This window comes from Ruditapes philippinarum, unplaced genomic scaffold, assembly GCF_026571515.1.
Source record: "Ruditapes philippinarum isolate M1 unplaced genomic scaffold, ASM2657151v2 ctg11404_1_1_1_1, whole genome shotgun sequence".
NCBI lineage: Eukaryota > Metazoa > Mollusca > Bivalvia > Venerida > Veneridae > Ruditapes > Ruditapes philippinarum.
Window position 1 is genome coordinate 24,237 of NW_026853448.1, and position 12,099 is coordinate 36,335.

The 12,099-nt window shown below is 30.5% G+C and overlaps 1 protein-coding gene across 1 annotated transcript; it reads right to left on the reverse strand.

Moving 5' to 3' along the window:
• Positions 1-1,098: 1,098 nt before the first annotated feature.
• Positions 1,099-11,205, reverse strand: LOC132736890 (mitogen-activated protein kinase p38b-like). The gene is made up of 5 exons (XM_060724104.1): positions 11,156-11,205; positions 9,688-9,767; positions 4,040-4,118; positions 2,535-2,708; positions 1,099-1,991 (listed from the first exon to the last, which is right to left on the reverse strand). Exons 1-5 carry the CDS (start codon positions 11,199-11,201, stop codon positions 1,927-1,929), a joined length of 444 nt encoding a protein of 147 aa, XP_060580087.1. The 5' UTR covers positions 11,202-11,205; the 3' UTR covers positions 1,099-1,926.
• Positions 11,206-12,099: the final 894 nt, after the last annotated feature.

A 12,099-nucleotide genomic window follows, 5' to 3' on the forward strand; every position in this document is an offset into this window, starting at 1 on the left:
TGATTTAAAAATGCTGATAAATGAACACAGTAATTAAACGCAGAGAATAGATTCATACATGTACATGTACTGCTAAAATGACTCATTGAGGATTTCCTTAGGGGTGTACATGATCAATAATTACTTATAAATCGAGCCAGAATCTAGATATCCTACAATAATCACTAAAACTTAAAAAAAATCATTCCAAATCAAAAACTTATTCTAATCTAGAATGCATCAAATTCATAAGTAAATCCATTTATTCAACAATAAATAAAAATATGACAATATTAAACAAGTGACAGAAATTGTCACATAACCAGGTTTTCCGCTCGGAATAATAGAATTTCTTCAGAGTTGTCAGAGCCTTTGTGCACAGAAGGGAATTCTTTAATTACTTGCACATGCAGAAACAAAAGGCCATAATTTACCTAACAATAATTCAATCACAAAACCCCAAAAAGATGCCAAAGCACTTGGTACAACTTTTTCTTTGTTTGTTTTTGGTTTTAAAACGCACTAGCACAATGTAGGTCATATGGCGTCCAAATATGAAAGATGATTTTGGCTAACCTTCGGTGTTACTAACATTATAGATTTTGTTTACTCACACCTGCTGACATACAGCAATCTAAAACCAAGAAATTTCTTTCAGAAAACCTGGTTAAAAAACAACTAGATTATTTACATGATGAAATTCTCCAAAAAGAGTTTGGTACAGTACCCAACTGTTGGTACAGAACCAAACAATGAAGAAAAGTTGAAAATAAGATAATGAATGTACTAAACATGACAAAACAAATGACAAACTGGCAAACAGAGGCTCTCTTAAAAACATTTCAGGGAGAATGGAATTTGAAATTATTTCCAATAATTTGACAAGTACTATTTTCAAATATTGCAGTGTATTACACAATAATTCAAGTTAACATAACCTTTTTACCTTCAAGAATGCATGAAAATATGCCAAGTCTACACAATGCCCCTAGAATGCAAAGCCATTGCAGAGGTCATATACTCTGAAATGATTCAACTAAAAAATGCCTACAAAGTCAGTTTCCCATACTGAGAAAAATATTCATAACCTTGATATTTTTGCAGAAGGTGAAAAAAATATTAAAACAAATGGATAACTCTTATTCTTTAAATTCAGAAATGGAAGAATTCTTAATAACCTAAGTCATTGACATATTATGTCACAGTATTGTAGTTGAATGTTAATATATACCAACATGCTAAAATAGTTTAACCATATTTGTTTACAAAGTGTAAAAAAGGGGGACGACTGAAAAAAATGGATGTTGCAGTTACGTAACTTGACAAGACCATAAATTTGGCTTGCTAAGTGGGTAAAGTCTGAAATGGTTTATTCAAGTTGTGCTTTATAAAAGTCAGGCCTCCGTAAAACATTTCACCTGAACTGTGTGTACAGTGTAGGAATATAGATCAACGGTTCAATTACTATGATATATACTTCCTTTAATGGGCATAAAATAACAAGATATATTTATTGCTTCCAAATTGATAACAAAAATAGTAAGCAAAGAAAATATATAACGTTTTGCTTCTAAACAAACTATAAAAATAATTTACTTTTTCCAGGTGTTTTTTTCTTGTAATAAAAACAAAAACATCAATACATGCTATATTTAAGAATTATCTTAAGCTGTAAACTTTTTACAAAGGAATACTTTTTAAGCACAATTATGAGAAAAGTATTCAATTAAAACAGATACAACATCTAACAGCATCAATAACAAAATATGTTTTTAATTGTTTAAAGTTTAAATCTCTTAAACATGCGGACGAAATAAAGTGTTAGAGATGTGTAACTTGAGTATCCATGCTGCTGCTTCTACATCTATAACATGATCATGAATTTGATACTTGGTATGGGTGGGTGGGGTATGTTTTGTTAATATATATATTGATATAAGTGTCATATTATTCCATTGCTTGATCATTTTCATCTGCTGGCCTAAACGTCATCACCTCATCATAGACTAACTCTGAAAACATTGTAATAGATATTTAAATTAACTCTTTACATTTCAAAGATCTAATAATTTTCTCAGAATTGATTGTATAGAATAATTTGAAATGGCCAGCAACACAAAAGAACCGATGTAAATATTTTCTTTTTCTAACACAATATTGTATATTTCTCACATAAACAAAAATGGTTCATCCTCAATTCTTGTCCAATAGGGTAAGTAAATAAAAAAAATTAGGGCAACATAAATTTATCAATTTTCATATCTTCAAAAACTGTCAGAAAAGCTGTATGTGTAATAAAAGGAATAAAACTTTCTAAAAATCATATAATATACCGAAGAACAGAACATTCTTCTTTCATAATTCCCAGTACAGTCTACTCCACTTTAAATGAGATCAGTACCCCTTATAATGTACATTCTGCTAAGTTACAGCCATTTCACATATGTTTTTCCTTTTGTTTCATACATTTGGTTCAACAAGTGGCTCTGTTAACTCCTGTTACTACATGTTTTGTCACCGAATTGAAATGTTATCACACATGAAAGGGTACTTACTTCTCCACTCTGGTATACTGTATTCCAAATCTTCAAAAGTTTGATCATATTTATTGGCTGTAGGTTCATCAGTGGGATCAGCGTACTGTTTGAGGTAAGGATGTGCGAGGGCCTGCTCTGCTGTGATACGTGTATCAGCATCTAAATCCAACATTCTCTCCAGTAAATCTATTGCTGTAAATACAAATTAGCAAAATACTGAACACATTTCCATTTTTTCCTTCACGTTTATCTTAGTATCATCGATAAATATTTTTGAGCCAGGCTTGTTAATCATTGCCAAGTCCCCTTTTTTTTCAGAATTAAAAAAAATTTACATCATAATTAAAGTATCATAATATAGTTTTAAGAGTTATGTTTGTAGTTCTATTAATTTGGCAACAATAAGTAAGAAATGATATTCATCATCAACTGTATTAAAGATGCATTTTATACAATTTCTCCCAGTTCTGGGTACAATTTTGTAGCAACCATGTTTTATTGCCAAATTATAAGATGAGGTATCAAAGTTCTGAGTTTTGGTTCCTGTATAAAGTCTAGACAGCTTTCTAATTTAAATTCATGCTGAAACATACTAAACATTGCCAGTCAAGTCAAGTTATTTATCAATGAGTACCACACTGAGACAGTGGATAATACATATCAAATATGTGTTTCATTATTATATACAGATTAATTTGCATGTCAAAATATATACATTAGACCATGAGTATCATGCATATCTTTTATATGATCGGCCCATTTTATACCATTGTATTATGTGTCGTATTTTGTGTCCTAACTCAACATCCCTCTAAAACAAAGTAAAGGTTTTGACTATAACATTAATCCATTACCTTAAGTGAGCAACTGTGAGTATTTAAGTATTATTTTTTTTTGTAAAACAATCATTGGGTTTTTTTTCCTAATTTTCCATAGAGAGCCTCTATGTTTGTAGAGCACTTTAAACACAGAATTAAAAAAACCCAACAAACTTTGTGCACACTATCTCATTATCTAGCCTGGCCTGATAGCCCCATACTTTTCCATACAATAACTATCAAGTGTCATGTTGATACCTTTACATGCTTGAATAAAGGGCTTCATTAAAATATTTTGCAAAATAATGATGACACAGCCATCATAACCACCTAAACAAATGAACTAAAAATATAGTAGAGTTAAAACTACATATCAGGGTTTTACCTTTATCTGACTGACTCAACAGATGTGGCAAGGAAAACAACTAGTTTGGCCAAGGGTCAATATTTTAACCTACAGGCTGAAAATACAACCAATTTTAACAGCATTTCAACCAATGATATGAATCCCCAATATGTTAAAAATGATAACCCTGTATATTCTATCAAATTTCAATCATCTGATATCTATAAACTTTACTTTTAAGCTGTCTATGACCACTGGTTGATATTTATATTATTGGAGATAAAATGGATGCACATAAACACACCGGTATTTGCAATGTGAAATGTTTGTTTACAGGTACAAAAATATATATAACTTACCATTAGGATTTGCACCTTGAAAAACTGTTCGGAAATCTTTCTTTTCCCATTTTGGTAACTGTTTGATGTAGTTCCTAGCCTGTTGAAATAAAATGAACATTATTTAATAATAATAATAAATAATTCCTATGTTGACAATTTTCAGATAACATAATAACTTTTGAAATATTTAAACACAAGGACAACTTAAACAACAATAACGTTGAATCAATCATATCAGTTTGACTTTTACTTCCAAAACAGACAAGCTAAAAATGTTTGTGCTTCAATTGCCTTAAATATCTCGGGATTTACACACAAGACTTTGAAGAAGCCATATTTCATCTCCTATTGTTGGTTTAACACAAAGTTTAAACAGTATATTCCTGTTTATTACATGCTTTTCGATGGTTTATAGAAATACATCAGTGAATTAAAACTGATAATTTCACTGTTTGAAATTAAGCCCCTTACGTTGTTTCAGTGAAATACCAGCGTACACAGAACTGGAAACCAACTTAATAACGTGACGTCGTAAATGACGTCACGTTGTATAATTATTTGGCAGCTATTCATTTATTATTGGGTAAAAATGTCCTTTTTAATGTTTGATTGTATGTAATAAAAAGAAAATTTGTTTAGTTTAGTGCAAGATCGAAATATATTTCACCTCGTGAACACCAAAAGTTCACATTTCACTCGTGGCTGCGCGACTCATGAAATATACCTTTTGCTCACTCGGTGAAATATATTCCGATCTTACACTGAACTTAACAAATATCCTCTATATCTACCATACTTAATGATACAACAATGTGAAGAAATTCACAAATCTTTGATATATTGATATAACTGCACAATCAGTATAAAAATTGTCAATCAAATTTTATATATGTTAACAAATGTTTATATTCAGTCACTGACTAAACATCTGGTTACCTTTACTGATCTAATAACATTTTAACATTTTATAGAACCAGTTCCTCTCGTAATTTTCATTTCATTTATCAGTTTTGTAAAATAGTTAAGGAAACTTTATTTCAAATCCCTCAGAAAATATAAGATTTGCACACAGGATAAATTGTTTACCCCTGGCCATATGTCCATAATCATTCCTATAACCAGATATTTTATTTGGAAAATCTGGGTTAAATCCCCAGAAAAAAATTTTTTAAAAGTAAATTTGGGGAAAATTTGTTTAAACCCGAAATAATTATCTGATATTTTTTAAGGATAAAAAAAAAAAAAACTAAAAAACAAACTAAATATGGATGTTTTTTTTAAGGGGGGGGAACATAATCCCAAATACTTTTCTAAATATTTTAGAAATTTTCATGAAGGTTGTAGTACAAAAAATTTTTTTTGGGGTTTCATATAATTTCATAATCGTTTAAAAACGGGCCCCAAATTTTCCCCTTCAAAAATTTATTATTAAAATTTAAATACTTTCCCTTAATCTTTTTTAAATCAATATTTGAATACTTATTAAAAGTCCCCTTCTAGATCGGGTCCATTTAAAAAAAACCCACATCAAATGCAGTCAAATTAAGAAAGCATATACATATACTGAGATCTTAATAGTCCTTTACACAAAGTAATTTGGCCTACTGATTGATGAAACAGGAAAATAAGATGGTGGTGGTTTAGCTCTTATCTTGCTAGCAGCAACTGCATTAAGCCATACAATCATTGCAGACCAAGATCAGCTGGCACATCTGTGATGTCTGATCATGGTCTGCACAGTTGCTCAATCAGAAGCTTTTGAAATTCTCCATAAAAATGATGGGTTTTTTTCCACAGTAAAAGATGGACAAGTCCATTTAAGATAATTATCATGGAAAAGGAATAGAACAGTCCACTAAAATATTACAATAGCATGTCATTAGATCATTGTTTGTAGCCCAGTAATAACACTGTTTTATGGAGAAAAATCTCTAAAAAGACAAAAACTTAAAGGAATTAATGACATTTATACAGACAATTGTATATATACATGATTTGTTTCCTTTTTTCTACATTCTAGCTTGTGTTAAGCTTTGATTGCAAGTAGCTTCTCCTTAAACGGAACTTATTCACAGTTATCCATGTTATATCTTCTATAATAAACATAAAGAACAAAATGTTATATAAATATTATAATTAGCATGCATAATTTTAAAACAACAGACTATATTCATGTCTTCTGGGAGCCTTCCTGTTAGTCTTGCTAGGGGGATGAAGACTAGTACCGGTATATAAAGTTTTAAACAGGACAGTATTTAAGGGTTTAGTAGGGCTGTCATTTAATATCACAATATTAAAATATCACCGCTATCCCATCCAGTGATGGAAATCGGATGAAATTTGTCCCAATCGATCATCGGTTCAGTCGGATAAGACAAAATCGGTAACTTTTCGGATAAAGTCGAGTTAAAAAGAAATAGGGAAGTAACGTTTCTTCCCATGGCACTTGGACTACAACTATATTCAGTAACATGAACTTCATTTAGCAATTTTAAACACAGTTTTAACCTTATATAGTCATAATTTTACGAAATAGATTTTATTTTTCAATGGATGCCAAATAATAACATTCACATCACATTATATTTCTATTGTTTACATCACTTCATGATCCTTTTTTTTCAACGCAAAATTGTCTCTGAGATGATTTTTTGTGATCGGCGAGGTGTTCCTAAAAGAAAATTAACGTCAGAATTAATTCTCTTTGATACTTTAAACATCTTCGACGACGTCGCGGAACAATTTTTTGTGAATCGATTATTGTAGCTTTACATAACAGTAACTGATTATCGGCGACTTGCGACAATCGGAACATCACTAATCCCAACATTCAATTTAATATTGATTTACAACTGAGAATATCAATACAATTTAAAACTCCCTTTTCCCTGCCTTCTGCAAATATCTCTCTATTTAGTCTGAACAGAGGTCACTTCTCCCACTCTATCTCGACTAGCTTGAACCCTGAATGTCTTTTAGTATGTAGTAATGTGATGACTTATACAAGCATCCACAACACCATGATGAGAGTTTATATCATATATATTCAAATGATTTCCATTCAAATAATTTCCACTGCGCTATCTATTTTCATTCAAAGATTGATATTTCGTTGATATTTGGCTATCGATAAATCCATACAAAATTATCCATCAATGACAGCCCTTAGATATAAATACATAGGAATAGAGAATATAAAAGTGCAGTGTAAGTATTATACGGTACCTCTTCACTACTGATCTTAGCTAGTAGTTTCTCACATGGTGAACCAACTAAGGACAAAATTTTCGTAAGCTGATCAATATCTGTTACAAGTTAAGGTACAAACAATCTTTAATCACACACCTGTGCCGATTTTGCGACTCCCTATAAATGGTATTGCACGGCCGTGCATATATTTTGACGTGACATCATTAGCGATATACAAACATAGTGTAAAGACGCGCTAAATGTTAGGGTTATACTTATAGGCCCGTCAATGAAAAAATGACTCTTTTTTCACTTTAAACAGTCTTTATTTTTGGTATGTGATAAATAGAATATTTAAATTTTGTGTAAGTTCATTACTAAATTTATTGAACTTGTTTGAATAAAATAATATTACGCTTGCCAGAGGCTCAACACATAATAACTGTATTTCAACTCGTGCAATAAATTCAGTATTGAACTTACACTCATTCAATATCCTCTTTTTATCTTATCTTGGGTAATTACCACCTCTTTTTTAGTCTGACCATGCCATAGTCAGAGCTACATATGTTTGACATTTACTTTATTTCTCAAGTGTCTTTTCAATCAACTCAGTGTTGTCAGTGATTTTTGTTTTTTCTTGTGCTGTACCACAGCAGCAACAACACATAGTTCATTTACGATCTCTAGAACAACATTTAATAGCTTAGCAGAGAAAACACAAATTTTTTCTGAAACCCATTAGCCAGCGAGATTCTACACATACAACCCAGAGCAGACCAAGACTAACATTCATGTTGTCTCATCACTGTCTGCACTGTTTGCTGTTCAGTCCATACTTATTTAAAGTTATTTTGAATTTCTCTCTAATTTTGTGTTTTGATTGATTTAATTCTGTGTGATTATGTTTAATTTTGATCATTAGTGCTCAAATATTTATTACAAAAAAAAATTATATTTGTATGTGAAGGTACTTTTAGTGATAAAACATTTGTGACATTTACTGATCCCAAACATATGTATAGTCAAATACAAGATCAAAAAAACAGTGTAACAGTCATGCTACATGCAATTTTTAAAAAGGTCGGCCATTTTTTTTAAATGGTTGTCACCTTTCTTATGAATCATGACACATATTTCTTTTTTCAGTTTTTAATGTTTATCACTTTGTCAAGGGAATAAGCATATGGTAAAATGGTCAAATTTGATTCCTAATATTTCATTAAAATTTGTCAATAATGTTGGCAAAAAAATTGAACAAATGAAAGTTTTCTTACAAGACATTAACTACCTTGATAAAATTAAGAAGCATGATCAAAATAAAAATCAATATTTTCATAATTAATTTACAAGACTATATCAATGAAGCACAATGCTATCTGTTTTGTTATGTTACAAATAAGGGGAGGTAAATCAGTAAGGGATGGACTTGAAAGTAACTTTGACATTAATTAGTAATGTAATATGCAAGCTTATTGAAGGTTATCAAATATTAAAACGGATAGAGACCTACTATAACAAGTTATTATATAATATATTGGGTGTGAATATACATTTATAAGAGATATACAAAATGCAGTTTATCTATACAATAACACTTCATTATTGATACAATGTTCTATTTTTAAATTTAATAGAAATATTTCAAATGATGTAGAAAAATAAAACCTTACTAATTACTGTTTTACACGGATCATACTGTAGATATTAGATAATGATAAGAAAAGCTCACTAATAAACACTGAAATATCTTTTGCTTTGAGGGAGTTGCCGGTATATCAATATTACACAGAGTTATGTCCTCTCTTTCAAACACCCTAAACATAAATGAGGATCAGTACAAAAAATTCAAATAAACTTTATTTCTATCCTAAATCTTCTACTAACATCTACACATGCAGATAATAAATTATAGATAAGTCAGAAAGCATTTCTATAGCCGCTAAAATCAGAAATGGCACTCTATCAAAAGTTTAGAAAACTACAGACAGTTTTAATTTTCTAGGACACTAATTCAAAGGCAACAGAAGTAAGAAGCTACCTTATAATACCCCCTGAACAAAAATAGTGAAAAAAAGGTTCACAAATTCAGTAGATGAGTCCATTCCAGATACTACAATCTTTACTTCTAGCTTTAATTGTGAAGGTAACAATAATCTTTAACTTTAACTTATTCAGTACTTGTTACAAGATCTTATACTTATTCACTACTCTTTGCACATGATTGTAACTTGTGGACTAAAACATCTGCTGCAAAAATTACTACATCATGCCATATGCTTGAAATTAAAACATTTGTTTTGGTTTAACTAGAACAATAAAACAGTAAAAGCTTTTTAATTGATATTAATTAAGCATTTTGGAAGTATTAATTTTGTACACAAGGAGCTGAGTTAGATCTAGTTGTGGTTTATGTGAGATATATTATTGTGTGGTAAGGAGAATGTGACAGACATGTATTGTACTACAAGATTTACCTCAGTACTACTGATCTTGTCTAAGAGATTGTCAGATGGTGTGCCCACCAGTGATAGTATCCTAGTTAACTGATCTATGTCCCTTCACAGCATTAAGGAAATTGTTCAAATACCAATTAAATCTATTCTCTTCCCTGTATAAGCTACTTTTTAAGTACTTATTTACATTATAAAGATATGCAGTACAACTTGTTTTGAAATACATCACACAATAAAGTCCAAAATAATGAGGAAACCAAAAAAGCCCAATAGAGGAAGTATAACAAGTATTTGGAAGTTTTTTTTTCTAAAAAAAAATGAATCACGATGCATTCTAAAATCTACGTGTGTATTATTCAATCTTCTATTTCTTCATTAAATTACTAAATGTTTAACAAACAATTATCAATAGTATTGCAAGCAATCCATAAGTCCCCTACCGGTTAGAACCCCAGCAACATTCTGATGGGCCATTGGCCATTCAATTTTTACCAGTGAATGAATGACATGAATGAAACTTAAATCTTTTTTGAGTTCTAAGTTTGTCTATATCAACAGTAATGTGTTAATGTTTCCCTGCCTTAAGTAAGGAAATTATGTTTATACAACCTTGTCATATTATTACCATAGGTGGGATTTTAAAGTAAATCCTATAAGGAAAATGAAGAAGTTGGAGTAAAAAATAACCAATTTCTCGAAAAAAAAATCTAAGGTACAACGCGGACATAATTCTGGAAATAGTCTTGCTAGAGTATTTAACCTTGCTCAAAAATGTTGATAGTGAATAAATAAGAAACATATATATGAAGTTTGAAGTAGATACATTAGGAAATAAGAAGTTATTTAAAAAAGACCCAACTTTTTTTCATAAAAAATTCTAAGTTCAAGGGAGGTACTATTTATACTGATAATTTTTTTTGTGCCAGAGTTGTAAACCTTGTCACATATGATGTGGTTGATGACCAGAAAACTACTGTATTATTTAAAGTTTGAAGTAAACACCTTAAGAAATAAAGAACTTATAGTGAAAAAGCTGAAAAATTTTAAATCAGAAATCTGAAATTCAGGCTATTTGTTGCCATAGCAACCAGAATTTTCAACATAGGAAGAAAAGAAAAGGGATGTGCATAATCTCCATACTCCATCTATCCATATATCAAGTTTTCATAAAAAATATTTTTAGTACTTTTTGCGTTATTCACGGGATCCAGTTTTGTGGATTCGGACGAGACTGAGGGACAGACAGACGGACGGTAAACCTAAAGTCCCCCTCCGGTTAAACCGGTAGGGGACTAAAAAAACTGAATTATCTAAATTCTTCACAGGTAATCTTTATACTGTACTAAATTTTAAAATATTTGATTTTCAAACTGATCCGTATGTTAAAACCTTGCGACATTTCATGAAATTCCCTAAAAAATCATATGCATATATATCAATGCGTGTATGACTATATTAACGTTAAAATATAGTGTGTATAATAGGATACGATCTGTGCCAGGAAACAATGGTCTACCAGTCAACATCTCTGCCATTATACAAACCCACTGACCAATACATCAACTAAAATATACAATACATATGTCCATTTCTCCCTAGTGTCATTTACAGACATAAATGTGTTAGATAAAAATTCTACGTCCATGTATATATCCAATCTGTTTACATTAACAAAACAATTTAATATTGCAGTATCTCTGTGTTATATAACAATTCTGAATTATTCTCCATAACTTTCTCGTGACATATTCAAAATGATTGCATTTTAACAAGAACTTTCCCAATTCAGGTGAACTTTACTACATGCCATAAACTATAAATATATAAAAATATTAGGTTCAGTGTAGTTACTAGATAAAAAACTTCAATGATAATTGTGATTAGTCTGAAACAGCCAGACAGACTATATCATTAAATAAGATAAACTCAGAAGATTACCTGTTTGATTTATAATGCATCCAATTGAGCATAATTTCTGGTGCTCGATACCAACGTGTAAAGCCACATACCCTGTCATCTGATCGTCTGTGTGAACGTGCCAGCCCAAAATCCAATATCTGTCCAACAAACATGTCATATTTGCATATTCTTAATAATATATATTTAAGACAAATCAGGATATTTGTTCGTTTGAGTGAAATATGAAAAATGTTTTCATGAAATAAATGATGTGATTTCATTTATTTTTCATGAGTCAAATCAGCGAGTGAAATATATTCCATATTTCTCGAAAAACAAAAAAAAAACAACATCCTAATTGTACCTTTGAGGAAAAAAATTCTTTACAAATACACGTATTTGCTACGCAGTTGCAATTGTACAGCATGCGGTAACACATTGGTTGATATATGGTGTCACCCATGTTATGCGGTTTGAATTCAATACACAATTTATCACAGCCATCTTTAACCATATTGAAAACCATAAGCAGAG

Coding starts and splice junctions, on each gene's coding strand:
- LOC132736890 (XM_060724104.1), bottom strand. CDS start 11,201: ATGGCAGAGATGTTGACTGGTAGACCATTGTTTCCTGGCACAGATC. Junction 9,768..11,155: donor ATTGTTTCCTGGCACAGATC/GTATCCTATTAT, acceptor TGCTGTGAAGGG/ACATAGATCAGTTAACTAGG. Junction 2,709..4,039: donor TCAAGGTGCAAATCCTAATG/GTAAGTTATATA, acceptor TTGTATTTACAG/CAATAGATTTACTGGAGAGA.